The sequence below is a fragment of the Hylobates moloch genome, unplaced genomic scaffold (genome assembly GCF_009828535.3).
Source record: "Hylobates moloch isolate HMO894 unplaced genomic scaffold, HMol_V3 SCAFFOLD_13, whole genome shotgun sequence".
Classification (NCBI taxonomy): domain Eukaryota; kingdom Metazoa; phylum Chordata; class Mammalia; order Primates; family Hylobatidae; genus Hylobates; species Hylobates moloch.
Window position 1 is genome coordinate 36759958 of NW_026652288.1, and position 13065 is coordinate 36773022.

General features: G+C 51.2%; 1 protein-coding gene across 2 annotated transcripts in view; it reads right to left on the reverse strand.

Moving 5' to 3' along the window:
- SPTBN4 (spectrin beta, non-erythrocytic 4) overlaps positions 1–12528 on the reverse strand; it is a 113723-nt gene extending 101195 nt beyond the window's left edge. The window contains exons 1-2 of one of the 2 annotated variants that reach the window (XM_032172883.2): positions 11615–11946; positions 6169–6355 (exon numbers count right to left, since the gene is read on the reverse strand). In XM_032172883.2, coding sequence (XP_032028774.1) covers positions 6169–6340 — 172 coding nt within the window. In that variant the 5' untranslated portion in view covers positions 6341–6355; positions 11615–11946. Of the gene's footprint in view, positions 1–6168; positions 6356–11614; positions 11947–12003 lie in introns of those variants that run through there. The other variant, XM_032172884.2, reaches the window with a different exon arrangement.
- Between the last annotated feature and the right edge of the window lie 537 nt (positions 12529–13065).

The following is a 13065-nucleotide window of genomic DNA, read 5'->3' on the forward strand; positions in this document are numbered from 1 at the left end:
CTCGGGAGGCAGAGGAAGGAGAACAGCTTGAACCCAGGAGGCAGAGGTTGTAGTGAGCCAAGATGGCGCCATTGCACTCCAGCCTGGGCGACAGAGCGAGACTCTGTCTCAAAAAAAAGAAAATAAAATACAATTTCTTGAGGTGGAATCTCACTCTGTTGCCCAAGCTGGAAGGTTGGAATGCAGTGGTGTCATCATAGATCACTGCCTTCAATTCCTGGGCTCAAGCGATCCTCCTGCCTCAGCCTCCAGAGTAATATAGGCACATGCCACTGTGGCCAGTTAATTTTTAAATTTTTGTCCATACAGGATCTTGCTTTGTTGCCCAAGCTGGAGAGGATTTTTTTTTTTTTTTTTTTTAATCTTAAAGGGGATTTCTACATTTCCCTGGGCAAGATGCTCTCAGAAGCATGGTTCTAAGATTTGGAGAGTCCTTAATTCTCATCTTACCATATCCCACCTCTGTTTAAAATCTTTCCATAGCTCCCTGGTACCCCGCAAGGCCCTTTAAGATCTGGCTTCTGGCCGGGCGCGGTGGCTCACGTCTGTAATCCCAGCACTTTGGGAGGCCGAGGCGGGTGGATCACGAGGTCAGGAGATCGAGACCATCCTGGCTAACACGGTGAAACCCTGTCTCTACTAAAAATACAAAAAATTAGCCGGGCGTGTTGGCGGGCGCCTGTAGTCCCAGCTACTCGGGAGGCTGAGGCAGGAGAATGGCGTGAACCCGGGAGGTGGAGCTGGCAGTGAGCTGAGATCGCGCCACTGCACTCCAGCCTGGAAGACAGTGAGACTCCCGTCTCAAAAAAAAAAAAAAAGATCTGGCTTCTGCCAGGCTCAGTGGCTTATGCTTGTAATCCCAGCACTTTGGGAAGCTGAAGCGGGTGGGTCACCCGATGTCAGGAGTTCAAGACCAGCCTGGCCAACATGGTGAAACCCCCATCTCTACTAAAAATACAAAAATTAGCCAGGCAAGGTTACAGGCACCTGTAATCCCAGCTACTCAGCAGGCTGAGGCAGGAGAATCGCTTGAACCCAGGAGGCGGAGGTTGCAGTGAGCCGAGACTGCGGCATTGCACTCCAGCCTGGGCAACAAGAGCGAAACTCCGTCTCAAAAAAAAAAGAAGGATCTGGCTTCCACTGGCTCCTCTCCCATCATCATTTACTCCTCACCTGTATCCTTCTCAGTCAAACCACTCCCAACTTCTGGAGGCCTTGCATATGCAGTTCCCTCTACCTAGAATACTCTTCCACTCTTCACTCCGGTGTTCATGCCAATTCATCCTTTAGGCCTGAACTTAGGCCTCTCCTTCTCCAAGAAGCCCTCCTTGATTCTCCAGGCTGGATCAAGTACATCCTATGAGCTCCCACAGTCCTTGGGCTTCCCCATCACAGCCGATGCTTGTGCCTGTCTGTCAACAGCCCCAACCTCTCTGCCTGTGCCTCCCCTACCCTGTCTCTGACCCCTCTGGGTCATCATTGTCTAACCGGATCTCTCTCTCTCACTGACCTGTGAGCCCTGTGGGGCAGGACCCGGGCTGCCTCAGTCACCACTATGCCCCTCATGTTGTCCAGAATGGGCCAGGCACACAGCAGGCACTGAATTAATACTTTCTAGATAAAATTAATTCCAGTGGTTCACACCTGTAATCCCAACACTTTGGGAGGCCAAGGTGGGAGGATCACTTGAGTCCAGGAGTTCAAGTTCAGCCTGGACAACATTGCAAGACCCTGTCTCTGCAAAAAAATAAAATAAAATAAGAAGAAAATTAGCTGGGCATGGTGGTGCATGCCTGTAGTCCCAGCTACTCGGGAGGCTAAGGTGGGAGGATTGCTCGAGCCCAGGAGTTGGCGGTTGCAGTGAGCTATGATTTTTATCATCACACTCCAGCCTGGGCAGCAGTCCAAACAATAATAACGATAATAATAATAATAATAAATTCTACAGCTGGGAGTGGTGGTACACATCTGTAATCCCAGCTACTCAGAAGGCTGAGTTGACACCAGGAGTTTGAGACCTGTCTAGGCAACATGGAGAGACCCCCTCCTCCTCAAAAAACAAACAAAAACTAAAAACAGGACGGGCGCGGTGGCTCATGCCTGTAATTCCAGCACTTTGGGAGGCCAAGGCGGGCGGATCACGCCATCAGGAGACTGAAACCATCCTGGCTAACACGGTGAAACCCCATCTCTACTAAAAATACAAAAAATTAGACGGGCATGGTGGCGGGCGCCTGTAGTCCCAGCTACTCGGGAGGCTGAGGCAGAAGAATGGCATGAACCCAGGAGGTGGAGCTTGCAGTGAGCTGAGATAGTGTCACTGCACTCCAGCCTGGGCGACAGAGTGAGACTCCGTCTCAAAAACAAAACAAAACAAAAAAACTAAAAACAAACTCACTTACACTAAATTAGTAAATTCTAGAATTCTAAGTTGATATGTTCCTACCTTTTTTAAGGTTCTAAGGCTCTAAAAGTGTGACTGTAAGTTTCCATGAGTGTATGTTTTCATCAGTCTAGGTTTCTAGATCAGACAAAGCTGGCAATCCACCAGTTGAATCTGGTTCATACTTTTTGGCACATACAGATTTCTCTCTTTTTTTTTTTTTTTTTTTTTGAGACAGAGTTTCACTATTGACGCCTAGGCTGGAGTACAATGGCACGATCTCGGCTCACTGCAACCTCCGCCTCTGAGGTTCAGGCTATTCCCCTGCCTTACCCTCCTAAGTAGCTGGGATTACAGGCACGCGCCACCACACCCAGCTAATTTTTGTATTTTTAATAGACACAAGGTTTTGCCATGTTGGCCAGGCTGGTCTCAAACTCCCGACCTCCAGTGATCCGCCCACCTTGGCCTCCCAAAGTGCTGGGATTACAGGCGTGAGCTACCGCGCCTAGCTAGCCAGTTTTCTTATTGTTTTGAGACAGGGTCTCACCCTGTTGCCCAGGCTGGAGTGCAGTGGTACAATCTCGACTCACTGCAACCTCTGCTTCCTGGGCTCAGGAGATTCTCCCACCTCAGCCTCTCGACTAGCTGGAACTACAGGCATGTGCCACCACACCTGGCTAATGTTTATATTTTTAATTGAGGCGGGGTTTCACCATGTTGGCCAGGCTGGTCTCGAACTCCTGGGCTCAAGCAATCCGCCCGCCTCGGCCTCTCAAAGTGCTGGGACTACAGGTTTCTAGATCAGCCAGGTTTCTCGAGCCAGCGCCATGGCTCACGCCTGTAATCCTAGCATTTTCGGAGGCCGAGGCGGGTGGATTGCCCGAGCCCAGGAGTTCAAGACCAGCCTGGCCATCATGGTGAAACCCCACCTCAATTAAAAATACAAAAATTAGCCACGCATGGTGGTGGTGCGGGCCTGTAGTCCCAGCTACTCAGGAGGCCGAGGCAGGAGAATCGCGTGAACCTGGGAGGTGGAGGTTGCAGTGAGCTGACTCTGCACTCCAGCCTGGGCAACAGAGTGAGACTCCCTCTCAAACAAATAAATAAATAAATAAAGTTCCAAAAATCTTAGTATCAGAGATCCATCCTGTGATTATAAACTGCTGAGTTACTAAAGTTCTAAGATTTGGAGGGAACTGATTCTGACCTTTGGGTTTTAAGAATTCATGATTACGATCATCTATATTTTATGATTCTAGCACTCCGTGTTTCTAAGATGTTAAGGTCCCAAGGGTCAAAGGTGCTAGAGTGCCATGTTTTAAAGGCTTATGATTATGAAGTTCCATGTCTCTGAGGCTCCTCAGGGTCTTTGCCAGTTTTAGTGCTGATGATTAAACACTTCTAAGGTTCCAAATCTCTATGAATACTAAGTACTAAGGTTCGAGGGTCTATAATTCTAAAGGTCTAAGGTCTTTCTATAACTATAAAGTTCTCTGGTCTTTGCTAATATTGTTCTGATACATCAAAGTAGGGTGACTACTAGGCACTCTGGCTTACCCCTGTAATCAAAGCACTTTCGGAGGCTGAGGTGGGAGGATTGTTTGAGCCCAGGAGTTCCAGACCAGCCTGGGCAACATAGCAAGACCCCATCTTACAAAAAAAAATTTTTTTTTTTTTGTTTTGAGACAGAGTTTTGCTCTTGTCACTTAGGCTGGATTGAAACGGTGTGATCTCAGCTCACTAAAACCTCCATCTCCCGGGTTCAAGTGATTCTCCTGCCTCAGCCTCCCGAGTAGCTGAGATTACAGGTACCCACCACCATACCCGGCTAATTTCTGTACTTTTAGTAGTGTCACCGTGTTGGTCAGGCTGGTCTCAAACTCCTGACCTCAAGTGATCCATCAGCCTCAGCCTCCCAAAGTGCTGGGATTACAGGCATGAGCCACCATGCTTGGCCAAAAAAAAAAAATTATTTTTAATTAGCCAGGCATGGTGGCGCGTGCCTGTAGTTCCAGCTATTCAGGAGGCTGAGGTGGGAGGATCACTTGAGCCCAGGAGTTCGAGGCTGCAGTGAGCCATGATCACACCACTGCACTCCAGCCTGGGTGAAAGAGTGAGACCCTGTCTCAAAACAAACAAACAAACAAAAAATGGTAGGGTGACCCACTGTACTGGTTGGCCCAAGGCTGAGAGTTTCAGTGGTAAAAGCAGGAAGGTTTTGGTCACTCTACGTCAAATTTCTCAAGATCCACATTTCTAATTGGAAACTCCAAAGGCTTAGTATTATAAAGTCCCAAAGGTTCCTGTGTATTACAGTTTTGGTTTCTAAGGGCCTATGATCCTAGAGAACAATGACTAAAATTTCTTAGGTCTGTGATGATAATGTTCCACATTTCCAAAGCTCTTTTTTTTTTTTTTTTTTTTTGAGATAGGTTCTTGCTTTATTGCTGGGGCTGGAGTGCAGTGGCACGATCTTGACTCACTGCAATCTCCACCTCACGGTCTCAGGCCATCCTCCCACCTCAGCCTCCCGAATAGCTGGGACTACAGATGCATGCCACCACGCCTAGCTAATTTTTTTTTTTTTTAATTTTTAGTAGAGACAGGGTTTCACTATGTTGGCCAGCCTGGTCTCGAACTCCTGCACTCAAGAGATCTGTCCACCTTGGCCTCCCAAAGTGCTAGGATTACAGGCGTGAGCCACCGCACCCGGCCAAAGGTCTTCATTTCGGGAGGTCTAAGAATCTCTTAGACATTTCAAGTTCCAAGGATCTGATGGCTCTGCATTTCGGGATTCTAAGGGAATATGCTTACAAAGTCCCACCATTCTGGGACTGTACATTTCTAAGGCTCTAAGGCTGCGCTGCCCCATACAGCAGTCACAAGCCACATGTGGCTATTTAAATTTAATTAAAACGGGCCAGGTGCCGTGGCTTATGCCTGTAACCTCAGCACTTTGGGAGGCCGAGACGGGTGGATCACCTGAGATTGGGAGTTTGAGACCAGCCTGACCAACATGGAGAAACCCCGTCTCTAATAAAAATACAAAATTAGCTGGGCGTGGTGGCACATGCCTGTAATCCCAGCTACTAGGGAGGCTGAGGCAGGAGAATCGCTTGAACCTGGGAGGCGGAGGTTGCGGTGAGCCGAGATCACGCCACTGCACTCCAGCTTGGGCAACAAGAGCGAAACTCTGTCTCAAAAAAAAAAAAACAAAAAACTGGGCTGGGTGCAGTGGCTCATGCCTGTAATCCCAGCACTTTGGGAAGCCAAATCAAGTGGATCACTTAAGGTCAGAAGTTCGAAACCAGCCTGGCAAACACAGTGAAACCCCGTGTCTACTAAAAATACAAAAAGAATTAGCCGGGTTTGGTGGCGTGCACCTGTAGTCCCAGCTATTCAGGGGGCTGAGGTAGGAGGATGGCTTGAGCCGGTGAGGTGGAGATTGCAGTGAACCAAGATCTCGCTACTGCACCCCAGCCAGGGCAACAGAATAAGAGTCTGTCTCAAAAAATATATGTATAAATAAGTTTAATTAAAACTAAATAAAATTTAAAACTCAAAGTCTGTCACATAGCACTGGCCACATTTCTAGCATTCAAAAGTCACATAGACTAGTGATTATTATATTGGACATTATGGATATAGACTATTTCCACCATCATGGAAAGTTCTATTGGACAGTGCTGGTCTCTCTTCCCACCCTCCCGGCCACCAAGGTTCTCGGGCACCCTTCCCCCTTCCCCCTCCTCCTCATCCCACCCCAGCCCTCCTCCAAGTACCTGCCAAGGCCTTGATCCGGGAGCACTCAAACAGCGAGGCCGCTGCGGTGGACGCAGCTGGCTGCTCCCGCTCCCAGCCCCGATCCGGACTCTCCCAGCGGGCAGCAGGGTTGTTGTTGTTAGGGGCAGGCAGGCCCTCCATGTTGTCCACTTCCCCTGGTACCTGCGCCATCGGGGAAGGTGAGGCCTGCACATAGGGAGACGTAGGTTAGGTCTAGGATCAAGTCCCATTTCTAACAGTGACTGTCTTTGAGTCCTGTCCCCTCTCTTGTCCTCAATTTCTCTGTCTTTAAAGTGGACATAATAATAATGATAAGGCCTAGGCACAGTGGCTCATGCCTGTAATCCCAGCACTTTGGGAGGCAGAGGCAGGAGAATCGCTTGAGCCCAGGGGTTGGAGACCAGCCTGGGCAACATAGCAAGATTTCATCTCTATAAAAATAAAAATAAGCCGGGCACAGTGGCTCAGGCCTATAATCCCAACATTTTGAGAGGCTGTGGAGGGCGGATTGCTTGAGCCCAGGAGTTCAAGACAAGCCTGGGCAACATGGTGAAACCCTGTCTCTACAAAAAATACAAAAATTGGCCGGGCATGGTGGCTCACACCTGTAATCCCAGCACTTTGGGAGGCAGAGGCGGGCGGATCACCTGAGGTTGGGAGTTCGAGACCAGCCTGACCAACATGGAGAACCCTGTCTCTAATAAAAATACAAAATTCACCAGGCGAGGTGGAGGATGCCTGTAATCCCAGCTACTCGGGAGGCTGAGGCAGGAGAATCACTTGAACCCGGGAGGCGGAGGTTGCGGTGAGCCACGATCATGCCATTGCACTCCAGCCTGGGCAACAAAAGCGAAACTCTGTCTCAAAAAAAAAAAAAAAAAATAGCTGGATGTGGTGGCAACGTGCCTGTAATCCCAGCTATTCAGGAGGCTGAGGTGTGAGGATGGCTTGAGCCTGTGAAGTGGAGGTTGCAGTGAGCCAAGATAGTGCCACTGCACTCCAGCCTGGGCAGCAGAGCCAGAAACTGTCTTTAAAAAAAATTTAAAAATTAGCCAAATGTGGTGGTTGCCACCCGTAGTCCCAGCTATTTGGGAGGCTGAGGCAGGAGGATGGCTTGAGCCCAATAAGTCAAGGCTACAGTGATCTATAATAGTGACACTGCACTCCAAACTGGGCAATATGGCGAGACCTTATTTCTAAATAATAATAATAATAATGTTCACCCTCACCACTTCACAGGATGTGATAAAACACATGGCTTAGCCCCTGGCACATATTAGGGCTCAGCAAATTGTCACTGTTATTATTGGAACAATAGAGTTCTGTAATGCACTAATAACAATAATGAACGTATTGAACACTTGCACTGTGGTCAGTACTTCATGTACATTGTCTTATTATTTCCACAAATTTAGTTCCCTAACAGTTGGCTATTATTACACCTATTTTACAGAGGAGAAAACTGAGGCACAGAGGAGTTGATCTATTTTTCCAAGGTTACACAGCCAGTAAGTAGCTAGGATTCAAACATAGATGATAGGGCCAGGCGCAGTGGCTCATGCATGTAATCCCAGCACTTTTTGGGGCTGAGATGGGTGGATCACCTGAGGTCAGGAGTTCAAGACCAGCCTGGCCAACATGGTGAAACCCTGTCTCTAAAAATACAAAAATTAGCTGGGCGTGGTGTCGCGCACCTGTAATCCCAGGTACTCAGGAGGCTAAGGCAGGAGAATCGCTTGAACCTGGGAGGTGGAGGCTGCAGTGAGCCGAGATCATGCCAATGCACTCCAGCCTGGGAGACAGAGCAAGACTCCGTCTCAAAAAAAAAAAAAAAGGTGATAGAATGTTTGCATTAATGCGGCCGGGCACAGTGGCTCCTGCCTGTAATCCCAGCACTTTGGGAGGCCGAGGCAGGTGGATCACGAGGTGAGGAGTTCGAGACCAGCCTGGCCAACATGATGAAACCCCGTCTCTACTGAAAATACAAAAATTAGCTGGGCGTGGTGGCGGGCTACTGTAATCTCAGCTACTCAGGAGGCTGAGGCAGGAGAATCATTTGAACCCAGGAGGTGGAGGTTGCAGTGAGCTGAGATTGTGCCACTGCACTCTATCCTGGGCGACAGGGTAAGACTCCTTCTCAAGAGAAAAAAAAAAAGAAGAAGAAAAAAAAAATTAAAGTGGAGGGGGCAGGCACAGTGGCTCATACCTGTAATCCCAGCACTTTGGGAGGCCGAGGCAGGTGGATTACTTGAGGTCAGGAGTTTAAGACCAGCCCGGCCAACATGGTGAAACCCCATCTCTACTAAAAATACAAAAATGAGCTGGGCATGGTGGTGCATGCCTGCAATCCCAGCTACTCAGGAGGCCGAGGCAGGAGAATGGCTTGAACCCGGGAAGGCAGAGGTTACAGTGAGCCAAGATGGCACCACTGCACTCCAGCCTGGGCGACAGAGTGAGACTCCGTCTCAAACAAAAATAAAAAAAAAAAAATAGGCCGGGCATGGTGGCTCATGCCTGTTATCCTGGCACTTAGGGAGGCCGAGGCGGGTGGATTGCCTGAGCTCAGGGGTTCGAGACCAGTCTGGGCAACTTGGTGAAACTCCATCTCTACTAAAATATAAGAAATTAGCCAGGCATGGCATTGTGCACCTGTAATCCCAGCTACTCAGGAGACTGAGACAGTAGAATCGCTTGAACCTGGGACATGGAGGTTGCAGTGAGCTGAGATCGCACCACTGCACTCCAGCCTGGGCGACAGAGTGAGACTCCATCTCAGAAAATATAAAATTAAATCAAATGAAAATAAAAAAATAGAAAACAAAAAATTATTTGAAAAAAGAAGAAATTGGCCAGGCATGGTGGCTCACACCTGTAATCCCAGCACTTTGGGAGGCCAAAGTGGGTGAATCACCTGAGGTCAGGAGTTCCAGACAAGCCTGGCCAACATGGTGAAACCCCGCCTCTACTAAAAATATAAAAACTAGCCGGGTATGGTGGTGCATGCCTGTAATCCCAGCTACTTGGGAGGCTGAGACAGGAGAATTGCTTGAACCCAGGAGGCAGAGGTTGCAGTGAGCTGACATCGCACCACTGCACTCTAGCCTGGGTGAGAGAGTGAGACTCCATCTCACGGTTAAGTGACATTAGATGTATCTCCTCTACCTTCTGGGCCCCCAGGCCTGATTCTAAGACTAACAGCTGGGCGCAGTGGCTCACACCTGTAATCCCAGCACTTTAGGAGGCTGAGGCGGGTGGATCACAAGATCAGGAGTTCGAGACCAGCCTGGCCAACATGGCGAAACCCCATCTCTACTAAAAACACAAAAATTAGCTGGGCAAGGTGGCAGGTGCCTATAATCCCAGCTACTCGGGAAGCTGAGGCAGGAGAATTGCTTGAACCCGGGAGGGGAAGGTTGTAGTGAGCCGAGATTGTGCCACTACACTCTAGTCTGGGCGACAGAGTAAGATTCCTTCTCAAAAGAAAAAGGAAAAAAAAAAAGACTAACAAAGGAGGAAGTTGGGAGATCAATGTCCTCAAAAGACCCAGACAATTGCCAACCCACTGAATTCTAGGAAGGCAGGGTCTAAGTCTTGGTCAGTAGAGTGAGTAGAGTGGAAATTGTCCCTTAGGGGGACACACTGAAATCCTTTTTTTTTTTTTTTTTTCTGAGACAAGGTGTTGCCCTATCACCCAGGCTAGAGTGCAGTGACGCAATCATAGCTCCCTGTAGCCTCCAACTCTTGCGCTCACGCGATCCTCCTACCTCAGCCTCCTGAGGAGATGGGACTAGAGGCAAGTTCCACCATGACCAGGTAATTTTTGTATTTTTTGTAAAGATGGGGTCTCACTATGTTGCTCAGGCTGGTCTCAAACATCTGGGCTCAAGCTATTTGCCCACTTCAACCTCCCAAAGTGCTGGGGTTACACATGTGAGCCACTGTGCCCAGTCCCAAATCCATTTTTGTTTTTCCCTCCTTCCATGGAAAAGTGAAAGTGAGCACACAGCTACCTACCACCTGTGTGACCTTGGCTGAAATACTTCCACTCTTTGGGCCTTAGTTTGTTCATCTGCAAAATAGTAATGATGGCCCGGCACGGTGGCTCATGCTTATAATCTCAGCACTTTGGGAGGTCGAGGTAGGTGGATCACTTGAGGCCAGGAATTCGAGACCAGCCTGACCAACATGGCAAAACCTTGTCTTTACTAAAAAAAATACAAAAATTAGCCAGGCATGGTGGCACGGGTCTGTAGTTCCAGTTACTCAGGAGGCTGAGGCAGGAGAATCGCTTGAACCTGGGGGATGGAGGTTGCAGTGAGCTGAGATCGACCTACTGCACTCCAGCCTGAATGACAGAGTGAAACTCTGTCACACACACAAAAAAAGGGTAGGCCAGGCCTATAATCCCAGCACTTTGAGAGGCCGAGGAGGTGGGTGGGTCACCCGAGGCAAGAGTTGGAGACCAGCCTTACCAACATAGTGAAACCCCATCTCTACCAAAAATTCAAAATTAGCCAGGCATGGTGGCTCATGCCTGTAATCCCAGCTACTTGGGAGGCTGAGGCCGGAGAACTGCTTGAAGTCGGGAGGCAGAGGTTGCAGTGAGCCGCGATCGCACCATTGCACTCCAACTTGGGTAACAAGAGCGAAACTCCGTCTCAAAAAAAAAAAAAAAAAGTAATGATAATCGTACCCGTTTCTTAGCAGTGTTTGAAGAGGTAAGTTATTAATGCAGGGATCATGGTATCTGGTACACTGCAAGCCCTCGATACATGTTCCTTGCGTTAGTCTTCATTTTTTCCTCACATATCTCAGCAAATCGATTTGCCTCTTCTGGAGTCAGACAGAAATGAGTTCAAGTTCTGCTTTATTCTTGCTGTATCTTTAACCGAGTATCTTTAACTTGGCCTTTCTGTGCCTCAGTTTCCCTCCCTGTTAAACGGTGGTTACAACTGTTTTCTTCAGTGGAGGACACTTAGAGATGGGGAGGCCCTTAGCACTCCTGTTAGCCCTCTGGCCAGGCCGAGGATCAGCTCTGGCCATAACGCGATTGAATGGGAAGCAAGGGAGCAGGTAATAGGGAAGCGGGGAAGCGGTGTCCTGCGAGCTCCCCCGCCCCCCCCTCCCCACAAAGGCTGGTGGGGCTCTGGGCTGCGGTGGCATCAGAGGCTTTAACCCTTCCCAGGCCGCGCCTCTCTCCCTGCGGTCCAGACACTGCGCCCAAGGAGGAGGCCTGGGAAGGACAAGGCCTGGGGGTAAGACCCACGCGTGGCGCGGAAGCTAGACCGGGTAGGGGGTTGGGGACTCGTCCTGCCCTCGACCCTTTGCCTCCCTCCAGCCGGGGAGACCCGGGGCTCCAGCCATGCCCCGCGCGCGCGGAGGAGGGATGCTCGCCAGGTGGGGACATGCTTGGGGGAGGGACTGTCGGCCCCCCTAGCTGCTCACCTGGGCCCGCGGCCGCCAGCGTCGCTGTCTCCGCTGCTCGCCGCGACCGACCGCCCTCCCTGTCGGCGTCCGCTGCCCGGCCTGGCCCGGCCCGGCCCGGCCCAGCCCAGTTCAGCTCGGCCCCGCCGGCCCGCGGCTCAGCCAGATCCGCATGCGCCGCCGCGCCTCCCTCTCTCGCGCCGCCGCCAAGCTCAGCGCGCCCCCGGGACCCCCTCCCGCCCGCGGGCCCCGCGCCCGCCGCCCGAGGCCCACGAGCAGTCACACCCGGCCGCGGCGTGGGGTGCACGGCTGCACTCGCGCGGGCACGGCGGCGTCACGCGCTGCACACTCCCACGGGGTCACGCTCGCCACGCTGCCATACTCGCGGGGGCCTCGGCGCACAAACTCACCCCCGAATCCGCGCGCTCGCGCGCCGTCACTCCCTCCTGTGGGGTCTCACGGGGTCACACCCTCACGCCATCACACGCGGCGTCCACACTGGAACGGTGTCACCCACCACCACACAAATCCAATAGGGTCACCACCGCCCACGCAGCGTCACACACAAATGCACCTGTCACACACAGCCGCACACTCCCTGGCAATCACAAACAGTGTCATAGGCCCACACATCACGCACAGCTTCACAGCCACAGTATCACACACTCTACACACTCGAACCTTCACAGCAGTCGCCCCGCACATGCTGCACCACCGCACCTCACACGTCATAGTCACAGGGGGTCACAAACAGCAGCGCAACACAGACACCCACAGCCACGCACTCGAATGGGGTCCCGGTGTCACACATCCTTACATGAGACATGTGGTGTCACACACTGTCACAGTCTAATAGTCTCACGCTTCCATGTAGCACACCTCACACGTCCCACACCCTATCGTACAGGCTGACGCGGTGTCACCCACGGTGTCACCACAAGGTCACAAAAGAACAGAATCAATGCCTGCCATACGTGGTATCACGCACGTGTAGTCACACTGTAACACGGGATCACACTCAGAGGATGACACAAGGTGTCACCCACAGTCCTGCTTGCCCTCCCGGTCACTGAGTCACACAGGGTCATATAAGTGCATAGGTACGCCGTGACACAGTATCTTACATGCAAGTGCACACACACACTCTGTCCTCCCTAACTTTCTCCCCTTGCTGGTTGTGGGAGGCCCTGGGGCTTAGAGTGCGCCCCAGATCCGCTCCAGGCTCTGGGAGAGGGGGCGTGAGCTACGAGAGGCCGTGGGCGTGGGTCGCCTGGCCCCGCCCCTCTCCGGGAGGTGGAGCGCGGAGGCAGGGCGCTGAGTGACAAGTTATCTCGGCTCCGTCCACTCCATTTGTTGCTATGTGGAGGCGTGGCCTTCTGTGGCCCCGCCTTCTAGTCTAAGTGGCGGGCAGAGAGGGCGGTGCTGGGCGGTAAGCGAATGCAAGCGGACTCCTGCCCCGCCCACCCGCGTTA